The following is a 26245-nucleotide window of genomic DNA, read 5'->3' on the forward strand; positions in this document are numbered from 1 at the left end:
GGCTGAGGCTTGGGTGCAGAGCTGGGTGCTGTAGGAAGGGCCCGGCTGAGGCTTGGGTGCAGCGCTGGGTCCTGCAGGAAGGGTCCAGCTGAGGCTTGGGGGCAGTGCTGGGCTGTGTCTCCTTCCCTCTGGGGTGCTTCTTTGCCTGAGTCGCTGGTGGGGGGACACCCATCTCCTTCATCTGGGGTCTATACTGACCTAGAGGGATTTGAACCAAGTGCTGGCTTCGCTGCCTGAGACTGGGTCCTGACTGGTGCAGGTCTGCTGTGAGCCTGGTGGAACGTGCCCCTGCAGATGTCCACAGAGGTGTCCAGGGTTTGCCTGGAGTCTGGTGGTCATGGTGTTACCTCCTGGAAACATGACCCCCAAGCCTCTAGCTGTAGCCCCAGCAGGGAGCAGCTAGAGATGCGGTCAAGAAAGGTACTCCCATCTGGGCTGGGGAGGCAAGACGGGGGTCCAGATAGCAGGTCAGGACCCTGGATCCATGACACCCTGTACTTGATGGTCCCCTGACTGTGGCCCAATGCCACACCAGACCGAGCAGGTCCCTGAGTCACATTCCCCAGGAGAGGTGGGCGAGTGGGACCTCAGGCCCCTTCCAGGCAGCTGCTGGGAGGACACAGGTCCTCTTGGGAAGGAACAGCCACACAGCTGTGAACTCACACCCACACCAAAAACCCGCTCCTAAGGCCGCTTCTGTCCCAGGAAGACCAGAGGGGCTTTTCCAGTCTATCAGAAGCCAGGGTGGATCACCAATGCCATTTCCCCTTTTGGGGCTGAACAGGGCATTCTGTTCAGCTGAGATCAGAGGCAATGCTCTCTGTTGAGGGTAAGGACGTGGAAAATGAGGAACTGTCCCAGCAGGGCCAGCCTGCCCTGGGATGCAAAGCTCTCGGGAGGACCAGGCGCAGGGAAGCTTGGGCTTGGGGCGAGGTCAGCTTGGAAACAATGTCGTCAGCCTGGCAATCTTGGAGGACTTGTTTCCAGCAAAACCCCCACCAGCCGGAGACCAGGGCAGAGCGGCCTGACCCCTGGCACACCCACTCCAGCTGCCTCCTCTGTGCAGCACTGGGGGAGGGGGCCAGCACCTGGAGACTTCCAGGGCCAGCATCCAGTGCTGAAGTGGGAAGCCACAAGCCCTGCCAGAGGGGTCCCCCTGGAGAGGAGGGATAGGAGGGGCAGGGACAAAGGGCGGTGCTGTGCAGGGGGAGGAGGTGTCCGTGGGGGAGGAGGTGTCTGTGCACCCCTCCGCTGGGCAGGGTGTGGACGCGCCAGGACAGGGTGGCACTCCCTGATCTTCATGAAACTCAGATACTGGAAAACCCACAGGAACACATCTGGGACCCACGCACACTCGGGACGGAGACATGGGGTTTTCCTCCCCTAGGGCACACCAGTGAGACGCAGGGCCTGGGCCCCCAGGAGTTAAATTGCAGCAGCCCCGCCAAGTCCACACAAAACTGGTAGGGCCTCCCAGCCCCTGGGAACCTGGCAAGCCCCAAAGCACATCCTAGGGCAGCCCAGGGGCAGAGCTGACTTTGCCTGCTAGCTGGACCCTGGGTTCTCCCTGGCTGGGGTGTCAATGTGTGAGCTTTGAGGGACGTGTGGACCTGGCTTTTGGCTGGATGCAGGATGGGCTGGGCCGGTTCTGCGGAGGCGTCGGGTGTCTGTGAAGCTGGCTCTCGGCAGCCCCCTCCCAGCCTCCTCCTTGCCTGCGGGGCTGCGCACACCCCACCCCCAGGAACCCTCATATATTCGGACACCCCTTTCCCCCACTGCTCTTGGCAGGCCCTGGAATGGGATCCCTACTGTGGGGTGAGGGGCAGTGCAGCCAGGTGGGCAAGGAGACTGGGTGGGTGGCCTCCTACCCAGGCTACCCCATCAAAATCTTACATGCAGCCGCCTCTCGAATTGGGTTCCTGTGAGCAGCACATCCCACCCCTGACCGAGATGCCTTGAGAAGCTGGGTCTCTGCATTTCAGGGGCGGCCCCAGCCCCAAGATGCCCCTGCACCAGCTTCGGGTGCCCGGGAGGCCTGGCAAAGGGACCAGCTGCTCCTCACTGGCTGTCATTCCCAAAGCCATTTTCTCCCTAGAAACTTTCCTCCAACCAGACAGCTCTGCTGGCTCCTGCGGGGCCGCTTTCAAGCCTGGCTCCATGCCAAGGCCTGAAAGATGCCGTCAGCTTCCCAGCATTGCACAGCCACCCAAAAACCAGCTCTGGGATTTGCCTGGGAGGAAAAGCACAGCCTCAAATTGGGCCTAACCAGACCCGTTTTGCCTACCAAGGAGGCCCTCCAGGAAGGAAGACGAGGAGCTCACTTCCCGGACACCATGACGGGATTTGTGAAGGATACGGGTGTTTCCATTCCGACTGAAGCCTGCTGACGCCTCCTGGCATGACGGGCTGCCCCTGCCGCTCGGGGTCTGGGTGGGCTCACGGCTGCCCTCCTTGCTGCCCCACGTGGAGGGTACTGGGGTGAGGCCGGCCACTGCATGTCACAAGTGGCACAGCCCGATCCTGCCTTTGCTGGACACCTTCACCCCGGGAGCCCCAGGTTCACGCAAAGCCACACACAAAAGGTAGCCCACGTCGATAAAAAGCACTGTTTAATTTTATTAAATCGATCTGTACAAAAGTTAGCATGGTTTGGTCAGAAAGGAGTGAAGGCAGCAGGCAAGTGAGGGTGTGTCCTCCCCACGCGGTGCCCAGTGACATGCTGTATAAAACAGGTCTGTGGTGGCTCCCCACCCCCACCCCCCACCCCCAAACAGAAGCAGAGACTTTTTTTTTTTCCTACAAAAAAGCAGGAAAAGTAGAAGAAGTAAAAAGAAGCAACTTCTCGGATGTATTTAAATCTACCCAGTTTAAAGGCACAAGTTTCCGTGAAGCAGGTGCTATCATATGCTCTGTGCTCAGCACACAGGGGAAACAGTGCAGGTAAATCAGATATTATTCACCTAGAACTAAGGCCCTAATGACGTTTAGTGGAGAAGGTTTAGTTTCACAGCTTGGTACTGTGAGCCAAGATCAGTTCTGAAGGCACCACTTACCAGGAATTCCTGTGTCCTGTGTCCTATCACGTGGCACAGTCGTGGGCAGGGACCCAGGAATTCCTGTGTCCTATGTGTCCTACCATATGGCACAGTCAGGGGCAGAGACGGAGTCCTGCTTCCCAAACCCCAAACTGACACTGGGTGCTGGGGCACCCCAACCTGATCAGAGATGCCACAAGGCAAGTCCCTTCTCCTCCCTCTGGTTTTCGGCTGCCAAGCTCGAGGCATGAGGGGCCCAGTCCTCCCAGGGACCTTGGGCCCTCTGGGCCCTCCCAAAAGCTGAGCAATGTGATGCCAGCCAACACCTGCAACCCCACCTCCTGCCTGCCCTCAAGGAAAGCTTCCCAGCTTCCATTTTGTCTTAAATTCTATTCTTTGCCTGAATTACCTCAATTAAAGATAAAATAGAACATATCTTTAACAACTTTCAAAAGAAACACATTTAAGCTTCAAAAATAAGAATTATCAAAAACATAACAATAAAAAAGGTATGTGTTAATCACAGCCAGACCTTATGTGGGTGCACTCTGCCAGCAAGGAGACGCCTCAGATCTGACAGGTGGGTCCCAGAGATGCTCAAGCAGGTGCATCCCTGGAGGGTCTGTCGACAGACACCCTGGACAGCCCATGCAGCCATCGTCGAGGGAATGTGGCCATGTGTGCAGGGGTTCTCAGCACTGAGGCCGGCCTGGACCTCAGAGTACCCTGCAAGGCCCCTGCCACCCCCTCCTTTGGTCCTTGGGCTGTGCTGCCGTTTCTCCTCTACCGAGATGCAAAGTGAAGGTGCTGGTGCCGCCAGTCCTCCCAGAAGAGGGACCAAACGGCAGCCCTTCTTTGTGGAATAATTCTGCCACCTCAAAAAGAGAGAGAGAAGGGAGATGGAGCTCATCCATCAGCGGAGGTGTGGCCATCTGGAGGCCAAGGGCCATGGGCAGCAAGCACGTTTCCCTGCAGACTTCAGCAGGCACTTGACAGAGCTCAGCCACTGGGGTCCCCTCCTGCCCTGGCCACACACACTGGGAGGCCTCAGAGGCTAGTCCGTCCGGGCTGGGACAAGGCTGTCCCCCCAGTGCTGAGTCCCTCCCCATGGTCAGGCCCTTAGGGCCTGGTCAGGGTGGTGTACACCAGCTGGTCCCAGTGACTGGTGGGGCTGTGGGTGGGCAGCAGGGCCAGGCCACTGAGCAGGGACGAGGCATAGGGCCAGCATAGCTAGTGGAAGCAGGGGTACTGGTAGAGGCCGGGCAGGTAGCCGGTGTAGGCGCTGTAGTAGCTGGAGGCCTGCAGGTCACCATAGTTGCCCTGTGCTCCAGTGAAGGTGCTGGCACAGGACGGCGCTGGCCTGGCCGCTGCAGTAACCGTAGTTGGGCAAGCCTCGGGGCTGGTCACTGTAGTGGCCAGGGTTCAGCTGCTTTGTCTTGATGTGTGGCCGCGGTGGACCCATCTCGGGTTACACAGAGGCCAACAGGGCACTCTTGTGGGCCAACACGAGGGACGCCCTGGTGTGGAAGTAGGGGCCCCAGTATGCGTAGCCGGGCTCAGGTGGAGCAGGGCTGCCCAGGGGCAGGTACTGGTTGAACTCATGGACTTGAAGGCATCCACGGTGCCCTTGACCTTGCTGGTGAGCTTCAAGATGTCCACGTTGCTGAAGTCAATGTTCTGGAGCCCTCTGTCCGCCGTCCGGCGTCCCTCCAGCTTCAGCTCTGGCTTGGTGCCTGCCTGCTGCAGCTCTGTCTTGGGAGTGCTGGGCAGGGTGGGCGGCCCATGGATCTGCCCTGGGGACAGGAGAGCAGGCTTCAGGAATGAATGCCCCTTCTGTGGGGTGGGTGGGGCTGGCCAGGCTGGAAGGGGAGAGACACCGGCGCTAACTGCCAGGGGGGATCAACCAGCTTTTGATTTCTTTACATTTCCCAGAAATTCCAGCAAAGTCAGACCTAGACCTCACTCCTCAGCTGAGAAAATTCTGTGAAGCACTGTGCTATGGGAAAACCTGAGGCCCCTCCCAGAGACCAAGGTTGGGGGAAGAAGCTCACAGGCCCAGCCTGGCCAGAGCTGGCATTTACAGGGCACTGAGGGACCACCCAGACCCTGTTCCTCTCCGGGCCAGCCAAGCACTCTGAGACTGGTGGGCATCAGCCAGCCTGACTGAGGCCCTGGCAGGATTCCACTCCGTCAGTCTGGCCCTGAAGCCAGGGCTGCTGAGCGCCCTGTAGGCACTCAGCATTTGACTAAGTCTTGCTGAAAACACCACCTCTCGGGGTCCCCGCCAAGCAAAGCTGTCAGCCCCTCAGCACTTGCGGCGACTAAGCAGGTCCCTTGTGCACCAAAGACAGAGGTGGCCAGGGCCTTGGGGGCTTTTTCAGGGGACCCGGGGAAGGCCTGGTTCTCTTGAGGGTGCCTGCCCTCTTCCACCATTATGCACACATCTTAGTCAGACACTCCACAGCTGCCTCCCACACCAGGAACCCTCAGACATGCCTGGGGCCTGCAGCCCAACTGTGTGGTTGCTGTGGTGGTGCGCATCTCCAAGCCCTGCTTCAGCCTTGTACAGGGGCACTGCTGCCAGGGTGCGGTCCCAGCTCCACGCGGGAGTCCCAGTCGCTCTGGCTGGCCTTGGCACTCTTTCTGCGCCGTGGCTGGTACTTGTAGTCGGGGTGGTCCTTCTTGTTCTGCAGGTGAAGCTGCTCTGCCTCCTCCATGAATGGCTGCTTCTTGCTCTTGCTTAGCAAGCTGCAGCACAGGGCAGAGGCAGGGGTGGCCAGGGCACCCACTGTGCCGTCGGCAGGGGCACATATCACGGGGAAAAAGGTAGTAGAGACTGGGGCAGGGAGGCTCTGACCAGGGAAACCCGCCTGCCATGAGCCCCGGAGCCTTGCGAGGCACCAGGCAGCACGTCTCTCTGGAAGAACGAATTGGTGGGAGAGGGCAGTGCCTGTTTGGGGAGGTTGGTATGCTTATGATAGTCAAAGAACAAGCCCCACACCTCACATCCTTCCTCCTTCTACTTCCCCCCATTCCGGGCCTGCTGTTCCCTCCCTCTGGGGCTTTCTAAGGGACGCGGGCAGGACCCAGCTGGTGGTGGACAAAAGCGAGACTTCCCAGGAAAGGTGCCAGCCTCCATGGGGCAGCTGGGCTGCTGGCCCTCCATTCTCAGACATCCAGAAGCCCTGGCAGGGCCCAGGCGCCCGTCCTCACTGAGCCTCATGACACATTCCCTGGGACTCTTCCCAAGGCTTACCTCCAACCACCTGTGTGGCAGGACTTGGGGGAGCAGGGGGTCTGCAGTCGACAGCGCCCCGTGGCTGTGCCCTAGATCCAGACAGAAGACAAGAGGTGCAGATATGCAAGCTCCAACCTCCCGTTTTCCAGGTGAGGAGCAGGATACTGGAACCAGAGCCCCAAACCAAGAGAACCGTTTTAAACCATTTTAAAGCAGAAGACATTTGGTTGGGGCGGCCTGTCCTGAGCAACAAGTTCTTCACGCTTCTGGAAAACTGCCCAGCTCCACCTACTGGTCGTGGAGATGAGCACCCTGTCATCTCCACTTCTGCCCTCCTGGCTTCCAGCAGAGAGTGGCCAGGAAAGGGAGAAGCTGCGGGGAGGGTACTCACAGGCAAACCTGCTGCCCACGCACCCGCCCGCCCCACTCCCTCCCAACGGGTGGTTCAAGAGCCAGAGGGGCTGAGCCCTTTCTAAGGAGGGGGCACCTCTAGAGAGCTGCATGCAGCTAGTTCTTGTGCCAGGGTTCAGCTGCTTTGTCTTGATGTGTGGCCGCGGTGGACCCATCTCGGGTTACACAGAGGCCAACAGGGCACTCTTGTGGGCCAACACGAGGGACGCCCTGGTGTGGAAGTAGGGGCCCCAGTATGCGTAGCCGGGCTCAGGTGGAGCAGGGCTGCCCAGGGGCAGGTACTGGTTGAACTCATGGACTTGAAGGCATCCACGGTGCCCTTGACCTTGCTGGTGAGCTTCAAGATGTCCACGTTGCTGAAGTCAATGTTCTGGAGCCCTCTGTCCGCCGTCCGGCGTCCCTCCAGCTTCAGCTCTGGCTTGGTGCCTGCCTGCTGCAGCTCTGTCTTGGGAGTGCTGGGCAGGGTGGGCGGCCCATGGATCTGCCCTGGGGACAGGAGAGCAGGCTTCAGGAATGAATGCCCCTTCTGTGGGGTGGGTGGGGCTGGCCAGGCTGGAAGGGGAGAGACACCGGCGCTAACTGCCAGGGGGGATCAACCAGCTTTTGATTTCTTTACATTTCCCAGAAATTCCAGCAAAGTCAGACCTAGACCTCACTCCTCAGCTGAGAAAATTCTGTGAAGCACTGTGCTATGGGAAAACCTGAGGCCCCTCCCAGAGACCAAGGTTGGGGAAGAAGCTCACAGGCCCAGCCTGGCCAGAGCTGGCATTTACAGGGCACTGAGGGACCACCCAGACCCTGTTCCTCTCCGGGCCAGCCAAGCACTCTGAGACTGGTGGGCATCAGCCAGCCTGACTGAGGCCCTGGCAGGATTCCACTCCGTCAGTCTGGCCCTGAAGCCAGGGCTGCTGAGCGCCCTGTAGGCACTCAGCATTTGACTAAGTCTTGCTGAAAACACCACCTCTCGGGGTCCCCGCCAAGCAAAGCTGTCAGCCCCTCAGCACTTGCGGCGACTAAGCAGGTCCCTTGTGCACCAAAGACAGAGGTGGCCAGGGCCTTGGGGCTTTTCAGGGGACCCGGGGAAGGCCTGGTTCTCTTGAGGGTGCCTGCCCTCTTCCACCATTATGCACACATCTTAGTCAGACACTCCACAGCTGCCTCCCACACCAGGAACCCTCAGACATGCCTGGGGCCTGCAGCCCAACTGTGTGGTTGCTGTGGTGGTGCGCATCTCCAAGCCCTGCTTCAGCCTTGTACAGGGGCACTGCTGCCAGGGTGCGGTCCCAGCTCCACGCGGGAGTCCCAGTCGCTCTGGCTGGCCTTGGCACTCTTTCTGCGCCGTGGCTGGTACTTGTAGTCGGGGTGGTCCTTCTTGTTCTGCAGGTGAAGCTGCTCTGCCTCCTCCATGAATGGCTGCTTCTTGCTCTTGCTTAGCAAGCTGCAGCACAGGGCAGAGGCAGGGGTGGCCAGGGCACCCACTGTGCCGTCGGCAGGGGCACATATCACGGGGAAAAGGTAGTAGAGACTGGGGCAGGGAGGCTCTGACCAGGGAAACCCGCCTGCCATGAGCCCCGGAGCCTTGCGAGGCACCAGGCAGCACGTCTCTCTGGAAGAACGAATTGGTGGGAGAGGGCAGTGCCTGTTTGGGGAGGTTGGTATGCTTATGATAGTCAAAGAACAAGCCCCACACCTCACATCCTTCCTCCTTCTACTTCCCCCCATTCCGGGCCTGCTGTTCCCTCCCTCTGGGGCTTTCTAAGGGACGCGGGCAGGACCCAGCTGGTGGTGGACAAAAGCGAGACTTCCCAGGAAAGGTGCCAGCCTCCATGGGGCAGCTGGGCTGCTGGCCCTCCATTCTCAGACATCCAGAAGCCCTGGCAGGGCCCAGGCGCCCGTCCTCACTGAGCCTCATGACACATTCCCTGGGACTCTTCCCAAGGCTTACCTCCAACCACCTGTGTGGCAGGACTTGGGGAGCAGGGGTCTGCAGTCGACAGCGCCCCGTGGCTGTGCCCTAGATCCAGACAGAAGACAAGAGGTGCAGATATGCAAGCTCCAACCTCCCGTTTTCCAGGTGAGGAGCAGGATACTGGAACCAGAGCCCCAAACCAAGAGAACCGTTTTAAACCATTTTAAAGCAGAAGACATTTGGTTGGGGCGGCCTGTCCTGAGCAACAAGTTCTTCACGCTTCTGGAAAACTGCCCAGCTCCACCTACTGGTCGTGGAGATGAGCACCCTGTCATCTCCACTTCTGCCCTCCTGGCTTCCAGCAGAGAGTGGCCAGGAAAGGGAGAAGCTGCGGGGAGGGTACTCGCAGGCAAACCTGCTGCCCACGCACCCGCCCGCCCCACTCCCTCCCAACGGGTGGTTCAAGAGCCAGAGGGGCTGAGCCCTTTCTAAGGAGGGGGCACCTCTAGAGAGCTGCATGCAGCTAGTTCTTGTGCCAGGCGGGCCTCTCGGGGCTGGGGCTACTCACAGCGGCTAGGGGGCACTTTGCGGTGCCAGCCATGGCCCTCCGCTGGGTGTTCCCCGCCAGGAGAACTGGCTCCAGAACGCAACCACTATGAGGGTTCACACCCGAGGCGCTGCCCTCTGCGGACCCCAACTCCCATACCTGGCGCCAGACCCCGGCTGGCCAAAGGGTGTGTTTCCACGGGGACCGCCCTGAAACCCGTCCCAGGTGCAGAGCCTGGAGCCTGCCTGAGGCCGCAACCTCCGCAAGCGCTGAGCCCTCCAGGTCCCCGCTAGCAGTCCGAGACCAGGGGTGGCCAGGGTCCCGAACCCCGCCTCTTGGGCCCGGGCACTCACAGCCACAGCTTGCCCAGTGTCTTGCTGAGCTCGGCGTTGTGCAGGTGCGGGCACTGGTCGGCCAGCTTGCGGAGCGCCACCTGCGCCCACACCATGAACGCGTTCATGGGCCGCTTCACGTGCGGCTTGGCTTTGAGCGCACCCCCGCCGCAGCCGCGCAGCGGCATGGGCACCAGGCTCCAGTCGCAGCCCTTGAGGACAAGCGACATGGCGTCGCGGATGAAGGCTGGGAAGCGCTTGTCCGCTACCTCCGCTGCCTGGCCCTGGGCGCCCCCCACCGCGCCCCCCGCGCGGCCCAGGACCTTGGAGCCCGCGAGAGACAGAGGCGCGTCGGAGCCCGAGTCCTCCACGTAAGACATGGAGCTGGCGGTACCGGACGGGCTGCAGGGCGGCTGGGCGCGGGCCTCGCTCACGTCCAGCATCGGGGCCGCGCGCGGAGGTGCGCGCACCAGAGACGCGCACCGGGGCTGGTGCCCGGGGTTGCGCTGCGGCCGCTCCGGACCCGAAGTGGCCGAGCGGTGGCCCCAACCCTCGCGGACGCCACCGCAGCCGAGACTTGGTTCTGGCTTTGAGACCTGCAGCAAGTTTCTTTAAGCGGCGGCGCAGCGGCCCCGCCCTGCGCCCGGCTGCCCATTGGCGGAGCGCGCCCTCCCCCGGAAGCGGAGCCTGGCCGCCCCCGCCCCACCCACAAGGAAAGCTCCGCCGCTCTCGCGGCGCCCCGGCCCGGCGCCCAACGCCTGGAGCTCCCCACTCTGGAGCCCCGGGAAGGGAAGAGGGCCAGGGAGGTCGGATGGGCGCAGGGGGGTCTCCGGCGCTCCTCTCCTCTGCGGGCACTGCGCGGCTCCTGGGAGTGCGTCCCCCGTCCCGACGCTCAACTAGGAAGCGGGTCCTCGGGCCCCTCCCTTGAGACACACACACACACACACACTCACTCACTCACTCACTCACTCACTCACTCACTCACTCAATCTCTCTCACTCACTCAAACAGCCCGTCTCGCGCTCGAGGTCTCGCCCGCAGCCTGGAGGCGCGGGGTCAGCTGCTGCCTGAGGTCCAGGAAAGGGTCGGGTTACGCTGTGTAGCGGCCAGGCCCCGGCTCCCCGCCCGCAGGGTCGGGGCGAGGGGAAGAGGAGCCCCCAGCTCGTCCAGAGTCTGCGGACAGCGCACGTCCAGGTAACGCGCACCGAGGGGCCGCGGCTTGGAGCTGGGGAACCCTGGGCCGCCCTCCCCTTACGGGTACGAGCGTGGAGTGCGCGGGCGGGGTCGCGGTCCCAAGGGCCGGGCAGTTGGAGGGGACGGGAGCGCTGGGCGGGGCCTGCGTTGACCCCGGCGCTGAGTTCCTGTGGCTGACTGACGGATGGCGTGGCTGGACGCGGGGGGCCCCTGGGTCTTCTGGGCGTGACTCAGGCTCTGGGGCGGGGAGGCCCTCGGAGGTCCGGCAGAGGCGGAGGCCGCTCCGAGCCTGTGAGCCCTGAGCGCCTGCGGAGGTAGGGAGAGGGCGGGGTGTGCTGCCCTGGTGGGGACCGCCGGGTCTGAGAGGGGACACTGCACCCCGAGGCGAGCGCCCAGCTGCGGTCCCTGGTCCCTGCCCAATGCCGCCCCTGCGAGGTGGCCTTGGGCGGCCGTCCCCTAGGGTGGCTCAGATCCTTTCAGCCAGCGCTCTGGAGGTGACGGGGCTGCACCATTCTGGGTCAGGCAGCCAACGCAGGACACGCGCATCTCCGAGCTTGAGGCCCACGAAACCCAGGTGACCGACCGCGCCGGTGCCCCCAAAGTGCCCACGCCCGGACTGATGGCCTCAACAGTCCCTGAGCCACGCTGTCTCCCCGGCCCGGCCGGCAGAAGGAGCTGATCCGTTACCAGAAAAGTCCAGATGCAAAGTCGGGGTCGTGCTGCCGCTTCCTGTCCGCGCACCGCACCCACCTGGGGCAGCCATCGACCGCACAGGACTCGCCTCCTACCCCCCACACAGGCCGGGCCCAGAGCTGGTGCCCCCCGGCCACCGCCCGCCCCCCGTCCGCAGACCCCAGGGCCCCTGCTGCTTTGCACTGGAAACAACCCAAGCCAGCCCCAAAGCTGAGGGGGGCAGGGTCTTTGGAGGAAGCATTGGACTCCGGGCTGAAGATCCAAGCCCCTGGTACCTGCCGGGAGGGGGCGGCTCATCTCTGCAAAGGGGCAGCCCCACTTGGCCAGGTCAGAGGAAGCATCAGTGGAAAGGCCGACTGCGCACTTGGAGGCTCCAGGCATCATAGGTGGGGAGCTGGTTGCCAGCCAGGCCTGCCTCTTTCCCACCCCACCATCTCGGTTGGCTCTGGCACTTGCTTGGGAAGACCCTCATCTCTGTCTGCAGTGCCATTTCCCCCTGGAGGCCCTGCGTTCTGCTTGGGGTCCCAGCATCCTTTTGTGGCCCTCAGAGCATTGCCTGGGGCACCCACGGAACTCATCTGTTAGGCCTGGGACGCAGGTAGGTGGGAGTGGGGGTTTAAGTGGAGGCAGTGAGGGTGGGGGCCTAGCCCAAACCGTACCACTTTCCACCCCCTGCCCCTGGGAGAGCATACACCACCCACTCAGGTTCACAGTGTCATCCCGGTGAGGACCTCCATGGAGAGCTCCTCTTTACCAAGGAAAAGCAAAGTTGCATGAGGTCTGCAAGCAGGCAGAGTGACCTCTTCCCGGCTCCCCACCCACCAGGGAGGCTTCAAGTTCTTGGGACACCAACAGGGGACTCCAGCGCCCCTGGATGAAGGGAGACTGAGGTTGGCCGGGGCATCCAGGGTATGACCCGGGGGCACAGTGGTGCAGCCAAGACCCTGCCCCAGGCTCCACCAGCACCTGCTCCTTTCCCCAGGCTGCAGTAACCACCAGGGGAGGTGCTGGGCGTCCAGCTGCCACAGGAGGGGTGGGGAGGTGGGGAGTCTCTTTGGCAGTCGGGGCCTAGGCCAGCCAGCTGAGGACGTTTTGGTGCACTCCTGGGAGGGCAGTATGCGGGTGAGAGTCCCCATGCAGGAGGATGCCCAGAAGCCCCCGCGCTTCCAGAGTCATCTCTGGTCCACCTTGAAGTCCCCAGGAAAGTGCCCTTGTCCTCTGTGGGTGTGAGCCACTAGACCTGAGTAGACACTGGGACGGGGCTTTCAGAGAGGGTGGTGTTGCATGGTTTGAGTGTCACCAGGTATTAATTAAGCACTTGCTGTGTGCCAGGCACTTTCCCACACAGGACGGAGCTGGACCACCCTCACAGCCCCTGCCCTGAAGACGCTGGCCTTGTGGAGGGAGGCGGGCAGCAGGTAACCCCAAAAGCACCTCTCAGAGGTGGGGACTTCAGGAAGGATGGTATGGGAAAGCATCTTTGGTGTCATTTAAACTGAACCCTGAAGCTTCTGACCTCCTGCAGGGAGAGGCCAGGGTGTTCCCTGGGGAAGCTAGTGCAGAGTGTCTGATGACAGGACAGGGACCCAGGGGTGGAGAGTGGAGGGGCAGCCATCGGAGCCACCTCTGAGTCTACCTGATGGGCCCATGGGGGGACCTGCACCCCCTCCTCCCATCTCCCATCCCTGTCCCAGCCCTTCAGCTGGGGCCAGCTCCACCCTGTGTGCATGGCCCCACCTACCCTGACCTCATCACCTGCTAGTGGGCCTTGCAGTTTCAGAGGGAGGACCTGATAGGGGAACCTGGACCAGGGCTGTCCCCTGGCCATGAGTGCCAAGCTGGAGAGCTGGTGTAGAGGACATTTCTAGCTCCACATAACCTGGCCTGGGTGTCAAGGACAGCTGCAGAGAAGAGTGTGGGCGATCAGGCTTTGCTGCCCATGAGATGGGGCAGGGATGGCCTGGGGGATGCTTCCAGATGAGAGACCACCCCACCCCACCTGTGGCTCCTAGGGATGGCAATCCCGGAGGTGCGTGTGTTTGTATGTGTGTGTGGTGTATGTGTGAGGATATATGTGTGTGATATATGTGTTTGGATGGCATGTAATGTGTGGTTATGTGTATGGGGTGTGTGTATGGTGTGTGTGGTGCACTCGAGGCAGCTAAGCAGGTTCCTCGTGCACCAAAATCAGAGGTGGCCAGGGCCTTGGGGGCTTTTTCAGGTGACCCAGGGAAGGACTGGTTCTCTCGAGGGTGCCTGCCCCCCTCCAACATCGTGCACCCATCTCAGCCAGAAACCGCACAGCTGCCTCCTGTACCAGGGACCCTCAGACATGCCTGGGACCTGGAGCCCACCTGTGTGGTCGCTGTGGTGGTGCGGGTCTCCAAGGCCTCAGCCTTGTACAGGGCACCGCTGCCAGGTGGGGTCCCAGCTCCCCGCCCGAGTTGCAGTCACTCTGGCCGGCCTTGGCACTCTTCCTGCGCGTGGCTGGTACTTGTAGTCGAGGTGGTCCTTCTTGTGCTGCAAGCGAAGCTGCTCTGCCTCCTCCACGGAGGGCTGCTTCTCTCTCGCTCAACAAGCTGCAGTACAGGGCAGAGAGAGGGATGGCCAGGGCGCCCACTGTACCCTTGGCGTGGGCACACCCGCAGGGGAAACTGGTAGCAAAGGCCGGGGCAGGGAGGCTCTGACCAGGGAAACCCACCTGCTGTGCGCTCCGGAGCCTCGCGGGGCACCAGGCAGCACCTCCCTCCGGGAGAACCAGCCAGCGGGAGCCCGCAACGCCTGTTTGGGGAGGTTGGTATGCTTATGATAGCCAAAGAACAAGCCCCACACCTCCCATCCTTCCTCTTTCTACTACCCCTCATTCCGGGTCTGCTGTCCCCTCTCTCAGGGGCTTTCTAAGGGAGGCAGGGGAGGCGGGCAGGACCCAGCCGGCAGTGGACAAAAGCGAGGCTTCCCAGGACGGCTGCTGGTCTCCAGTGGGCAGCTTGGCTGCTGTCCCTCCATTCCCAGACACCCATAAGCCCTGGCAGGGCCCAGGTTCCTGTCCTCACTGAGCCTCAGGATACATTCCCTGGGACTTTTCCTGAGGCTCACCTCCAACCACCTGTGTGGCAGGACTTGGGGGAGCAGGGGTCTGCAATCGACAGCACCCCGTGGCTGCGCCCTAGATCCAGACAGAAGGCAGGAGGTGCAGATATGCAAGCTCCAAGCTCCCGTTTTCCAGGTGAGGAGCAGGATACGGGTACCAGAGCCCCAAGCCAAGAGAACCATTTTAAACCCAAGTAGAGGACATTTGGTGGGGGCGGCCTGTCCTGAGCAACACGTTCTTCACGCTGCAGTCCTAATTTCTGGAAAACTGACCTGCTCCATGTACACACATTGCGCCCCGTCATCTCCATTCCTACCCTCCTTGCCTCGGGCAGGGGGTGGCCAGGAGAGGGCGAAACTGCGGGGAGGGTACTCGCAGGCAAACCTGGTGCCCACCCACCCGCCTGCCCCACTCCCTCCCCATAGGTGGTCCAGGAGCCGCAGGGGCTGAGCCCTTTCTAAGGACGAAGCACCTCCAGAGACCTGCATGCAGCTCGCTCTGGTGCTTGGCGGGTCTCTCGGGGCTGGGGCCATTCGCAGCGCCTGGGGGGTACCGCGGGGTGCCAGCCTGGACCCTCCGCAGGGTGTTCCCCACCAGAACTGGCTCCAGAGTGCATCTGCCACGAGGGTGCACACCCCAGGCGCTGTCCTCCGCGAACCCCGACTCCCATACCTGTCGCCGGACTCCGGCTGGCCAGAGGGTGTTTTTCCGCGGGGACCTGCCCTGACACCCACCCCGGATGCAGAGCCCGGAGCCTGTGTGAGGCGCAACCTCTTTGCCTTCCAGGCCCCCGCTCGCAGTCCGAGACCAGGAGAGGCCACGGTCCCGAACCCGGCCCAGGACGTCCGCACTCATCGCCACAGCTTGCCCAGCATCTTGTTGAGCTCGGTGTTGTGCAGGTGAGAGTACTAGTAAGCCAGTTTGAGGCGCGCTGCCTCTGCCCACACCATGAAAGAGTTCATGGGCCGCTTCAGGTGCGGCTTGGCTTTGAGCGCGCCACCACGCACCAGGCTCCAGTAGTAGCCCTTGAGTCCCTGCGACATGGCGTAGCGGATGCAGTCCGAGAAGCACTGGTCTGCCTCCTCCGCCTAGTCCCCGGCACCCTCCACCCGCCCCCGGCGCGGTCCAGGCCCTCAGAGCGGGCGGGAGAAGGCGGCGCGTTGGAGTCTCAGTTCTCCACGTGGGACATGGAGCTGGCGGTGCTGGACGGGCTGCAGGGCGGCTGGGCGTGGGTCTCGCTCATGTCCAGCATCGGGGCCGCGCGCGGAGGGGGACGCACAGGAGACGCGCACCGGGGCCGGCGCCCGGGGCTGCGCTGCGGCCGCTCCAGGACCCGAAATCGCCACGCGGTGAACCTGCCCGCCACCGCCGCCTGGTTACAGCTCCCGGACCCGCAGCAAGTTTCTTTAAGCGGTGGCCCCGCGGCCTCGCTCCTCGCCCGGCTGCCCATTGGCGGAGCGTGCCCTCATCTCCCCAGAGGCGGAGCCCGGCCACTCCCGCCCCCTACCCATAAAGAAAGCTCTGCAGCTCTTGCCGCGCCCGCAGCCGGCCTGCCCAGCGCCGCGCCAGGTGGACCCAGCGCCTCACGCCTAGAGCTCCGCTCTCCGGAGCCCCGGGAAGGGAAGCTGGGCAGGGAGGCCGGGGGGTCTCCGGCACCTTATCTCCTCTGAGGGCGCTGCGCGGCTCCTGGGTGTCCGCCCCCAGTCCTGAGGCTCAGCTAGGAAGCGGGTCTTTGGGCAACTCCAATGACACACACACACACGCACTCATTCACTCACAGCCCATCTTGCGTCCGAGGTCTCGCCCACAGCGCGGGGTCAGCTGCTGCCTGTGGTCCCAGACAGGGTCGGTTACGCAGCGCAGCGCCCGGGCCCGGGCTCCCCGCCTGCAGGGTCGGCTCAAGTGGCAGATGAGCCTCCAGCTCTTCCAGAGTCTGCAGGCAATGCACCTCCAGGTAACGCGCGCCCAGGAGCCCCAGCTCCCCATACGGGTGCAAGCCTAGAGAGCGCGGGCGGAGGCGCGATCTTGATGCCCTGGCAGCTGGAGGAGGCGGAAGCGCTGGGCCGGTTCTGTGCTGACCCCGGCGCTGAGTCCCTGGCGCCGCCAGACGGATGGCGTGGCCGGACGCGGGAGGCCCTGGGCCTAACCTAGGTTCGGGGGCGGAGAGGCCCCTCCGGCGGGGCGGCCCTGGATGGTCCTGCAGAGGCAGAGACCACTCCGAGCCTGTGAGCCCTGGGCGCCTGTGGAGGCGGGGAGAGGGCGGGGTGTGCCTTCCTGGGCGTGACCGTGGGTTCGAAGAGGGGACATTGCCCTCTCAGGCGAGCGCCCAGTCACGGTTCTGGGTCCCCACCTAAGGCCGCCCCCGAGAGGTGGCCTCGGCCTGGCAGTGCCCGAGGGTGCCTGGGATCCTATCCACCAGCGCGCTGTAGGCGACAGGGCTGCGCCATTCCGGGTCAGGCACCCAATGCGGGACACGGGCGTCTCTGAGCTTGCGGCCTGTGACACTGGGTGACCAACCGTGACGGTGCCCCCAAAAGCGCCCACGCCCGGGCCGATGGCCCCCGCAGCCCCTGAGCCACGCCTCTCGCCGGCCCGGTCGGCAGAAGCAGCTGGTCCATTACCAGAAAAGTCCAGATGCAAAGTCGGGGGTCGTGCTGCCGCTTCCTGCCTGCACACCGCACCCACCTGGGGCAGCCACCGGCGGCGCAGGAGGCGCCTCCTACTCCCCACATAGTCCCGGCCCAGAGCTGGTGCCCCCGGTGGCCGCCCGCCCTGGTCCGCAGACCCCAGGGCTCCTGCTGCTTTGCATTGGGAACAACCTGAACCAGGCCCGGAGCTGAGGGGGCCAGGGCCTTTGAAGGAAGCGTTGGTCTCCGGGCTGAAGACCGAGGCCCGTGCCACCTGCTCTTGAGGGAGTATCTCATCTCTGCAAGGGGGCAGGCCCCCCTCAGCCAGGTCAGAGGAAACAGCGGTGGGGAGGCGGACTGCGTGCTGGGAGGCTCCAGGCATCCTAGGTGGGGAGCTGGCTGCCAGCCTGACCTGCTCTTTTTTCCCTGCCCCACTGTCTCGCTTGGCTCTGGCACCTGCCTGGGAAGACCCACACCTCCGTCTGCAGTGCCCCTGCCCCCTGGAGGCCCTGCCCTCCTCTCCGGGTCACCGCATCCTTCTGGGGCCCTCAGAGCATCGCCTGGGCCGCCCACGGAACTCATCCGTTAGGCCTGGGCCGCAAGCAGGCGGAAGTGGGGGTTTAAGTGGAGGCAGTGAGGGTGGGGGCCCCGCCCAAACTGTGCCAGCTTCCAACCCCTTCCCCTGGGAGAGCAGACACCGCCCACTCGGGATCACAGTGCCATCTGGGTGAGGACCTCCATGGAGAGCTTCTCTTTGCCAAGGAAAAGCAAAGTTGCATTAGGTCTGCAAGCAGGCAGGGTGACCTCTTCCCAGCTCCCCACCCACCACGGAGGCTTCAAGTCCCTGGGACACCAACAGGGGACTCCAGCGCCCCTGGATGAAGGGAGACTGAGGTTGGCCGGGGGAACAAGGGTATGACCCGGGGCCACAGTGGTGCAGCCAAGACCCTGCCCCAGGCTCCACCAGCACCTGCTCCTTTCCCCAGGCTGCAGTGGCCACCAGGGGAGGTGCCCAGTGTGCAGGCTGCCACGGGAGGGGTGGGGAGGTGGGCAGTCTCTGCAGCGGGGTGGGGGAGGGGGAGCCTAGGCCAGCCAGCTGAGGACGTGTTGGTGCACTCCTGGGAAGGCGGTATGCGGGTGAGAGTCCCCATGCAGGGTGATGCCCAGAAGCCCCCCTTCCAGAGTCATCTCTGGTCCACCTTGAAGTCCCCAGGAAAGTGCCCTTGTCCTCTGTGGGTGTGAGCCATTAGGCCTGAGTGGACGCTGGGACGGGGCTTTCAGAGAGGGAGGTGTCGGGTTGGTTTGAGTGTCACCAGGTATTAATTAAGCACTTGCTGTGTGCCAGGCACTTTCCCACACAGGACGGAGCTGGACCACCCTCACAGACCCTGCCCTGAAGATGCTGGCCATGTGGAGGGCTGCGGGCAGCAGGTAACCCCAAAAGCACCTCTCAGAGGTGGGGACTTCAGGAAGGATGGTATGGGAAAGCATCTTTGGTGTCATTTAAACTGAACCCTGAAGCTTCTGACCTCCTGCAGGGAGAGGCCAGGGTGTTCCCTGGGGAAGCTAGTGCAGAGTGTCTGATGACAAGAGGGACCCAGGGGTGGAGAGTGGAGGGGCAGCCATCGGAGCCACCTCTGAGTCCACCTGATGGGCCCATGTCCTCATCCAGGGGGGACCTGCACTCCCTCCTCCCATCTCCCGTCCCTGCCCCAACCGTTCAGCTGGGGCTGGCTCCACCTTGTGTGCATGGCCCCATCCACCCTGACCTCATCACCTGCTAGTGGGCCTTGCAGTTTCAGACGGAGGACCTGATGGGGGAACCTGGACCAGGGCTTCCCCCAGGCCATAAGTGCCGGGCAATGGAGAGCTGGTGTAGATGACATTTCTAGCCCATACCACCCTGGGCTGGGCCACCAAAGGGGACAGCTGCAGAGAAGAATATGGGTGTGGCAGCTCTGCTTGCCCATGAGATTGGCGGCAGGGATGGTCGCTAGGGGGACGCTTCCAGATGAGAGACCACCCACCCCACCTGTGGCTTCTAGGGGATGGCAATCCTGGAGGCGCCTTGGTTGGTGTGTGTGTGTGTGTGGTTATGTGTTGAGGACTATATGTGTGTGGTATGTGTGTGGGTGTATGATATGGTAATGTGTATGGTGGTGTGTGTTGTATAGTGTGTGTGGTGGTGTGTGTACGGGTGTGTGGATGTAGTGGTGTATTGTGATGTGTGTAATGTATGTGTGTGAACATGTGTGTATTGGTGTTGTTATACAGTGTGTGGTGTATGTGTGGTGTTGCATGTGATGTGTGTATGAGGTGCATGTGTGTATGTGATGTGAGGGTCATGGTGTGTGTGTGATGTGTGTGTATATGTGTGCAGGGTTTGTGTGTATTGGTCCACACCTACCGCCCAGTGTGTGTGTGGTCCATGTGTATGATGTTATGTGTGTGGTGTGTTTGTTGGTTGTAGTGTGTGTATGGATGTATGGTGTATGTGTGTGGGGTGTGTATGTTATGGTGTGGGTATGTGTTGTATGGTGTTGGTGTGGTGTGGTGTGTGGTGTGTGTAGGTGTCTGTGGGGTGTGTGCTGTCTGTGTGTGTGTGTTGTGTGTATGTGTGGTGTGCATGTGTATGAGTGTGTATGGAGTGCGTATGGTGTATGTGATGTGCTGTGTATGGGTGTGTGTGATGTGTGTGGTATATGTGTGCGGGTGTGGTAGCATGGTGTGTGGTGTTATGTGGTGTGTATAGTGTGTGGTGTTATGATATGTGTGATGTATGGTTGGGTGTGTGTGTGTATGATGTGTGTGGTGTATGTTGGGTGTGTATGGTGTGTGGTATGTGTGTATGTGGTGTGTGGTGTGCATGGTGTGTGATGTGCATGTATGTGATGTGTGTGGTGTATGTGTGCAGGGTGTGTGTATGGTATGTGGTATGTGTGTGATGTGCATGTGTATGATATATGCATGTGGTGTGTGTTGGGCCCAGGGCCTAAGGAGGAAGCAGGGCTGCCCAAGGAAATGCCACCCTGGAGAGGCCCATCCCTCCCTGCCCATCCTTCCCTATCCCCCTCCATCCCTCCCTGCCCATCCTCCCCTTCCCCCCTCCGTTCCTCCTTGCCTATCCTCCCATCCCCATCTATCCTTCGCTGCCCATCCCTGTCCCCCTCTGTCCCTTCCTGCCCATCCTCCCCTGTCCCCCTCCATCCCTCCCTGCCTGTCCTCCTCTATCCCTCACCATCCGTCCCTCACCCAGCCCTCCTCCTGTGGCAGGTGGCCCATCTTTTGTGCTGATTGAAAAATGGACCAAAGATTGAGAAGATATTTTTCCAATTAAGATGTGCGAATGGCCAAAAGATACACGAAAAGATGTTCAACGTCACCAGTCATCAGGCAGTTGCAAGTCAAAACCATGATGAGATTATCATTTCACATCTGTTAGGATAATACTAAAATGAAGAGAGATTAAAAATGTTGACAAGGATATTAAGAAAATGCAATTTTGCAGTGAAATGCTCGACCACTGAGCTATATCCCCTAAAATGCAATTTTGTATACTTTGACATGTACATTGTCATGTAAATTGGCAGGGTCATTATAAAAACCAGTTTATAAAAACCAATATGAAAGTTCTTCATAAAGAGCTACCATACAATCCCATTTGTGGATATTAAAATCAGTATGTCAGCCGGGTGCAGTGGCTCACGCCTGTAGTCCTAGCACTTTGGGAGGCTGAGGCAGGCAGGTCATCTGAGGTCAGGAGTTCAACACCAGCCTGTCCAACATGGTGAAACCCCATCTCTACTAAAAATACAAAAATTAGTCGGGTGTGGTGACAGGTGCTTGTAATCACAGCTACTCAGGAGGCTGAGGCAGGAGAATCGCTTGAACCCAGCAGGCGGAGGTTGCAGTGAGCTGAGGTTATGCCACTGCACTCTAGCCTGGGCGACAGAGTTAAGATTATTTCCAAAACAAATTAAAAAATCAAAGTAAATAAATAAAGTCAGGATGTCAAAGGAATCTCTGCACTCCCATGTTCACTGCAGCATTATTCCCGATGGCCAAGTTATGAAAACAACCTAAATGTTTGTGGATGATGAATGGGTAAAAAAAATTATATGTATACAAAATAGGATATTATTTGGCCATAAAAAGTAATGGAATCTTGCGATTTTAACAAATGGATAGAACTAAAGGACATTATGCTAAGTGAAATAAGGCAGGCACGGAAAGAAAAGACAAATACTGCATAGTCTCACTTACATGGACATCTAAAATAGTCGAACTCACAGAAGCAGGGAATATAAAGGTGGTTGTCAGGGTCCGAAGGTAGGAAAAATGGGGAGATGTTCAAAGAATACAAAATTTCAGTTACAAGATGAATAAGTTTGGGGTAATCTAATGTATAGCATCATAATTATAGTTAATAATAATGTTTTATATGCTTAAAATTTGCTGAGACAGCACCTTAAGTGGTCTTACTACACAAAAAAGAGGTAACTGTGTGAGGTAATAGGTGTGTTCTTAAACTTGATTGTATAAATGATTTCACAGTGTATACACATATCAAATCATTTTGTACACAATAAATGTATAGTCACACAATTTTTATTTGTAAAGAATTCACATTACACACATGTACATACATGTATATATAAAGTACATACATACATTCATATATACATAAATGTGTGTATATGACAGAGTTCCAGTAAACATATTAAACGAGAACTGCAAAATGATAGTTATTAATAAGGTAACAAGTAGAAGTTTAATATATGCTCAGCAATGTTCTAAGCTCTCCAATGACATAATTTGTTTAAGAAATGTATGGAGTAGATATGTTAAACTATGTTACAGTTAAGGAATTTGGGTATAAAAGTTTTATTTACCAATCTCAGTTCATATAAAACATTTTGAAGTAAAATGACTGGATTTTCTTATGTTTAGGGAAATACGTTGTGTTCTAATAAAATTACTAAGTATGAATTTCTATAGAATCACATTTGGAACCTCCATAGGATAGGAAATCATAAACCAGAAAACATACAATACTTGTCTGTGGTGTTCCTGGGATTTCTGAACCAAATCCCAGTATCAGTACTACTCTCACACATTCCAGACATAATGCAAAAAGAGAAACTTGAAAAAATAGGCCAGGCGTGGTGACTCACACCTGTAATCCCAACCCTTTGGGAGGCTGAGGTAGGCAGATCAGGAGTTCAAGAGTTCAAGAGATCAGGGGTTCAAGACCAGCCTGGCCAACATGGGGAAATCCCATCCTTTCTAAAAATACAAAAATTAGCCAGGCATGGTGGTACACACCTGTAATCCTAGCTACTTGGGAGGCTGAGGCAGGAGAATCACTTGAACCTGGGAAGTGGAGGTTGCACTGAGCTGAGATCTTGCCATTGCACTCCAGCCTGGGCAACAGAGTGAGACTCCGTCCCCAAAAAATAAAAAATAAAAAAAAAATTAAAATACACAGATATTCTTGTATCCCCAAATGCAATAAAAGAGCAGTCAGTACAAACACTCCCTTATCAGCCATGAAGACAGCTTTCTCACTGTCAACTCAAAAGATCTCTGAAGGGGAAGTAGACTCATTAGAAGATTTAAGAGCATGGAACAGAAGATGCCTCTATGTTCAAGCAAGAGAAAGAAATCCAGACTTCTCAGAAACTACTTCCATTGGATCAGTGCTTCCCGAACCACATTTCAAGGTCTGGCTTCCTCAGTGACCTTGGGATTTCTCACCCGTGTCATCTGCTTCCTTTACTCCCACCTACCTGGACAGGTGGCTTCTGTCTCCTGTCTCTTCACATTCCCGGACTCTTTCCTTCTCTCCAGGCAGGGGACCGTGTTTGGCTCAGAGATAGCAAGGCCTGTTTTATTAGAAAAAAGTAAGATGACTGCCCCTGTCTTTACTAAAAATACAAAAATTAGTCAGGCATATGGTGCTGGGCGCCTGTATTCCCAGCTACTCGGGAGGCTGAAGCAGGAGAATCGCTCAAATCTGGGAGGCAGAGGTTGCAGTGAGCCAAGATCGCACCACTGCACTCCAACTTGGCAACAGAGTGAGACTGTCGTGAGACTGTCAAAAAAAAAAAAAAAAAAAAAAAAAAAAAAGCAGGAAAATGTAAGAATGACTCTTTGGCTGGGGATTCTCCAATTACCAACCAAGTACTATGCTCGATATATAAAGATGAGAATGTTATCAAAGATTTTAGAAAAGTAATCCCAAAATACTGTTTCCTGACAGAACCATTACAATATTTAGGAAACATTTTAAATCTGTGGATCCTCACCTCTACCATTCAGTACTATGTAATCAAAAACTGGTGGCAGAAACTGGATTTTAAGGTGTGGGCAGCAATATTTTATGCTATTGAATTTCTGGAATTGCCAGTAATCCATAGTGAAAGATACAGATCAGCTGAAGGAAGGTTCAGATGAATGTCAAAATGAAACATACTTAATATATATATATATATTTTTTTGAGATGGAGTCTCATTCTGTTGTCCAAGCTGGAGTGCAATGGCATGATCTTGGCTCACTGCAACCTCTGCCTCCTGGGTTCCAGCGATTCTCCTGCCTCAGCCTCCCAAATAGCTGGGACTACAGGCAGGTGCCACCATGCCTGAGATAATTTTTTGTATTTTTAGTTGAGACAGGGTTTCACCGTGTTAGCCAGGATGGTCTCGAGCTCCTTATCTTGTGATCTGCCTGCCAGGGCCTCCCAAAGTGCTGGGATTACGGGCATGAGCCACCACACCTGGCCTTTTTTTTGTTGTTGTTATTATTGTTTTTTGATATGGATTTTGGCTCTTGCCACCCAGGCTGGAGTGCAATGGTGCCATCTCAGCTCACTTCAGCCTCCACCTCCCAGGTTCAAGTGATTCTCCGGCCTCAGTCTCCCAAATACCTGGGATTACAGGCATGCGTCACCATGCCAGGCTAACTTTTTTAGTATTATTGTTATTTGTATATGTATACAAAATAGGATATTTTTCGGCCATAAAAAGTAATGGAATCTTGCGATTTTAACAAATGGTATTGTATTTTGTATTATTGTTATTTGTATATGTATACACGGGGTTTCACCATGTCAGTAAGGCTGGTCTCAAACTCCTGACCTCAGGTGATCTGCTCGCCTTGGACCCCCAAAGTGCTGGGATTAAAGGCATGAGCCAGTGTGCCTGGCAAATTTTTTTTCTATATAAACAAATTCCCAAGTTTTCCTTAGAAGCAGGGATCTACACTTTATTCATGCAAAGTAGAAACTCAGAGAACATTCTACAAAGGAAGAATATGGAATCCTTAGTACAGAATAAAGACTATATTAAAGTTATCCTCACCCAGGGAGACCAGGTTTCTGTAGGTCTCTAACATCACATCCCTATACAAATTCCTCTGAGCAGAGTCCAAGTATTCCCACTCCTCCAGAGAGAATTCTATGGCCACATCCCTGAATGTCAACAGTCCCTGGAAAAAAAAAAAAAAAAAAAAAAAAAAAGAAAGAAAAACCCACACCATATTTACCAAGTGGCCATGAGCAAAGTTCTTAATTTGACTCCAGGTGAAATGAGAGTGTGAAGAGAAAAGATTCTAAATATGGACAGATGGGAGGGATACAGAAAGAAAGGATGAATTGGGATTAAGTATTAAGTTCAGAGGGATTTTTCAATGTTGTGTGTGTATATGAACTTTCTAGTGACTTGTGGAGCAACTACTGGATCTGTAAATGGAGAACAGGTTGGCAGGGGAGATGTCTCTAGAAGTAATGGTTTTAAAAGACAGGAATTAAACATACAGTATTTTACTTCCATTTACCTGCTTTAGGGTTTGGAAAATTTGGGAGTACCAACTCTGAAGAGAGGGCAGGAGCATAAAACTCTCATCTCCTCTACTAGGTTCTGTGAGGGGAGATTCCAGAGTTGGGCCAGACCTAGGCAAGGCTCAGAAGACAGTGGATCTGGAAAGAACTAGTCCAGGGAGCAGGCCTTAAGCTTCTGATCACTTTGCAGCTGGGATATGTCCAGTTCTGTCTTTCCTAAGACTGCATAGGAGAAACTTGACTCCCAGCGTTTATATACTTTTAACGTATTTTAGCCACTTACCTATTTTATAACACACAGTAACAAGCAATTTAACGAAAACCCTTAGGTTTTCTAGGACAATTTCATTAGAAACTGAATATTCTTAGCAAGATAAAAGCAACAGAAGTAGTAAAAACAATAAGTCAGACAGATGTGGTGGCTTATGCCTATAACTCCAGTACTTTGGGAGGTTGAGGTGGGCTGATCGCTTACGCCTCGGAGTTTGAGACCAACTTGGGCCACATGGTGGAAACCCCATTTCTACTAAGAAACACAAAAATTAGCCAAGCGTGGTGGTGCATACTTACAATCCCAGCTACTTGGGAGGCTGAGGCTAGAGGAGTGCTTGAGCCCAGGAGGTTGAGAATGCAGTGAGCAGCGATTGTGCCATTTCACTCCAGAGCAAGACTGTCTCAAAACAAAACAAACACCTAAAACAAAACAACAACTCCAGCAATTCTTCTGTCCATGAATGGCTTTTTAGGCAGCAAAATTGGAAGTAATAATGACATAAGAGAAGATGGCCCAGATGAAGCCCAAGTTCTCTGTACACCTCTTTTGTTTGTACTAAGTACATGATGCTAGTTTATCTGGTTGCTCTAGACTGAAAGCTTCCAGACAGTAGGTACCATGTCAGGGCTGCTTCGTTTTTCAATGGAAAATAGAAAAATGGAAATCTCTCTTTTTTAATTTATTTATTTTTTCTCTGGAGATGGAGTTTCACTATTGTTGTCCAGGCTGGAGTGCAATGGCGCAATCTTGGCTCACTGCAACCTCCACCTTCCGGGTCCAAGCGATTCTCTTGCCTCAGCCTCTCGAGGAGCTGGGATTAGAGGCACCAGCCACCATGCTCAGCTAATTTTTGCATTTTTAGTAGAGATATGGTTTCACCATGTTGGCCTAGCTGGTCTCAAACTCCTGACCTCAGATGATCCACCCGCATTGGCCTCCCAAAGTGCTGGGATTACAGGTGTGAGCCACTGTACCCAGCCAAAAATCTCTTTAACTTAGAAAATAGACACACAAGTCCCAAGAAGACACATGTGAAAATATGCCTGCGAAGCAGCC

At 57.2% G+C, this 26245-nt stretch overlaps 2 protein-coding genes and 1 pseudogene across 4 annotated transcripts; 1 reads left to right on the forward strand and 2 right to left on the reverse strand.

Annotated features, from left to right (window-relative positions):
• Nucleotides 1–2783: 2783 nt before the first annotated feature.
• Nucleotides 2784–10113, reverse strand: LOC108523284 (transcription factor SOX-8-like; annotated as a pseudogene).
• A 98-nt stretch (nt 10114–10211) lies between these two features.
• LOC108523282 (uncharacterized) lies at nt 10212–17722 on the forward strand. 3 transcript variants are annotated; one of them, XM_017863807.1, is made up of 5 exons: nt 10212–10666; nt 11189–11957; nt 12692–12777; nt 14477–14585; nt 15237–17722. In XM_017863807.1, the coding sequence occupies exons 4-5, from the start codon at nt 14558–14560 to the stop codon at nt 16118–16120; spliced, it is 912 nt and encodes a 303-aa protein (XP_017719296.1). In that variant the 5' UTR covers nt 10212–10666; nt 11189–11957; nt 12692–12777; nt 14477–14557; the 3' UTR covers nt 16121–17722. The 3 variants fall into 3 exon arrangements, with proteins under 3 accessions (XP_017719296.1, XP_017719298.1, XP_017719297.1); XM_017863809.1 differs by having other exon boundaries at nt 11193–11957; XM_017863808.1 differs by lacking the exon at nt 10212–10666 and adding an exon at nt 10944–10980.
• Nucleotides 17723–22852: 5130 nt separating this feature from the next.
• Nucleotides 22853–24563, reverse strand: LOC108523281 (zinc finger protein 479-like; the record flags this gene model as incomplete). Its single annotated transcript, XM_017863806.1, has 2 exons — nt 22853–22962; nt 24437–24563. Coding segments are annotated over 2 exons (237 nt in total), but the record flags the coding sequence as incomplete, so codon positions are not given.
• Nucleotides 24564–26245: the final 1682 nt, after the last annotated feature.

The sequence above is a fragment of the Rhinopithecus bieti genome, unplaced genomic scaffold (assembly GCF_001698545.2).
Source record: "Rhinopithecus bieti isolate Rb0 unplaced genomic scaffold, ASM169854v2 scaffold_74730, whole genome shotgun sequence".
NCBI classification, from domain to species: domain Eukaryota; kingdom Metazoa; phylum Chordata; class Mammalia; order Primates; family Cercopithecidae; genus Rhinopithecus; species Rhinopithecus bieti.

Coding starts and splice junctions, on each gene's coding strand:
- LOC108523282 (XM_017863807.1), top strand. CDS start 14,558: ATGCAAGCTCCAAGCTCCCGTTTTCCAG. Junction 14,586..15,236: donor TCCAAGCTCCCGTTTTCCAG/GTGAGGAGCAGG, acceptor TTTGCCTTCCAG/GCCCCCGCTCGCAGTCCGAG.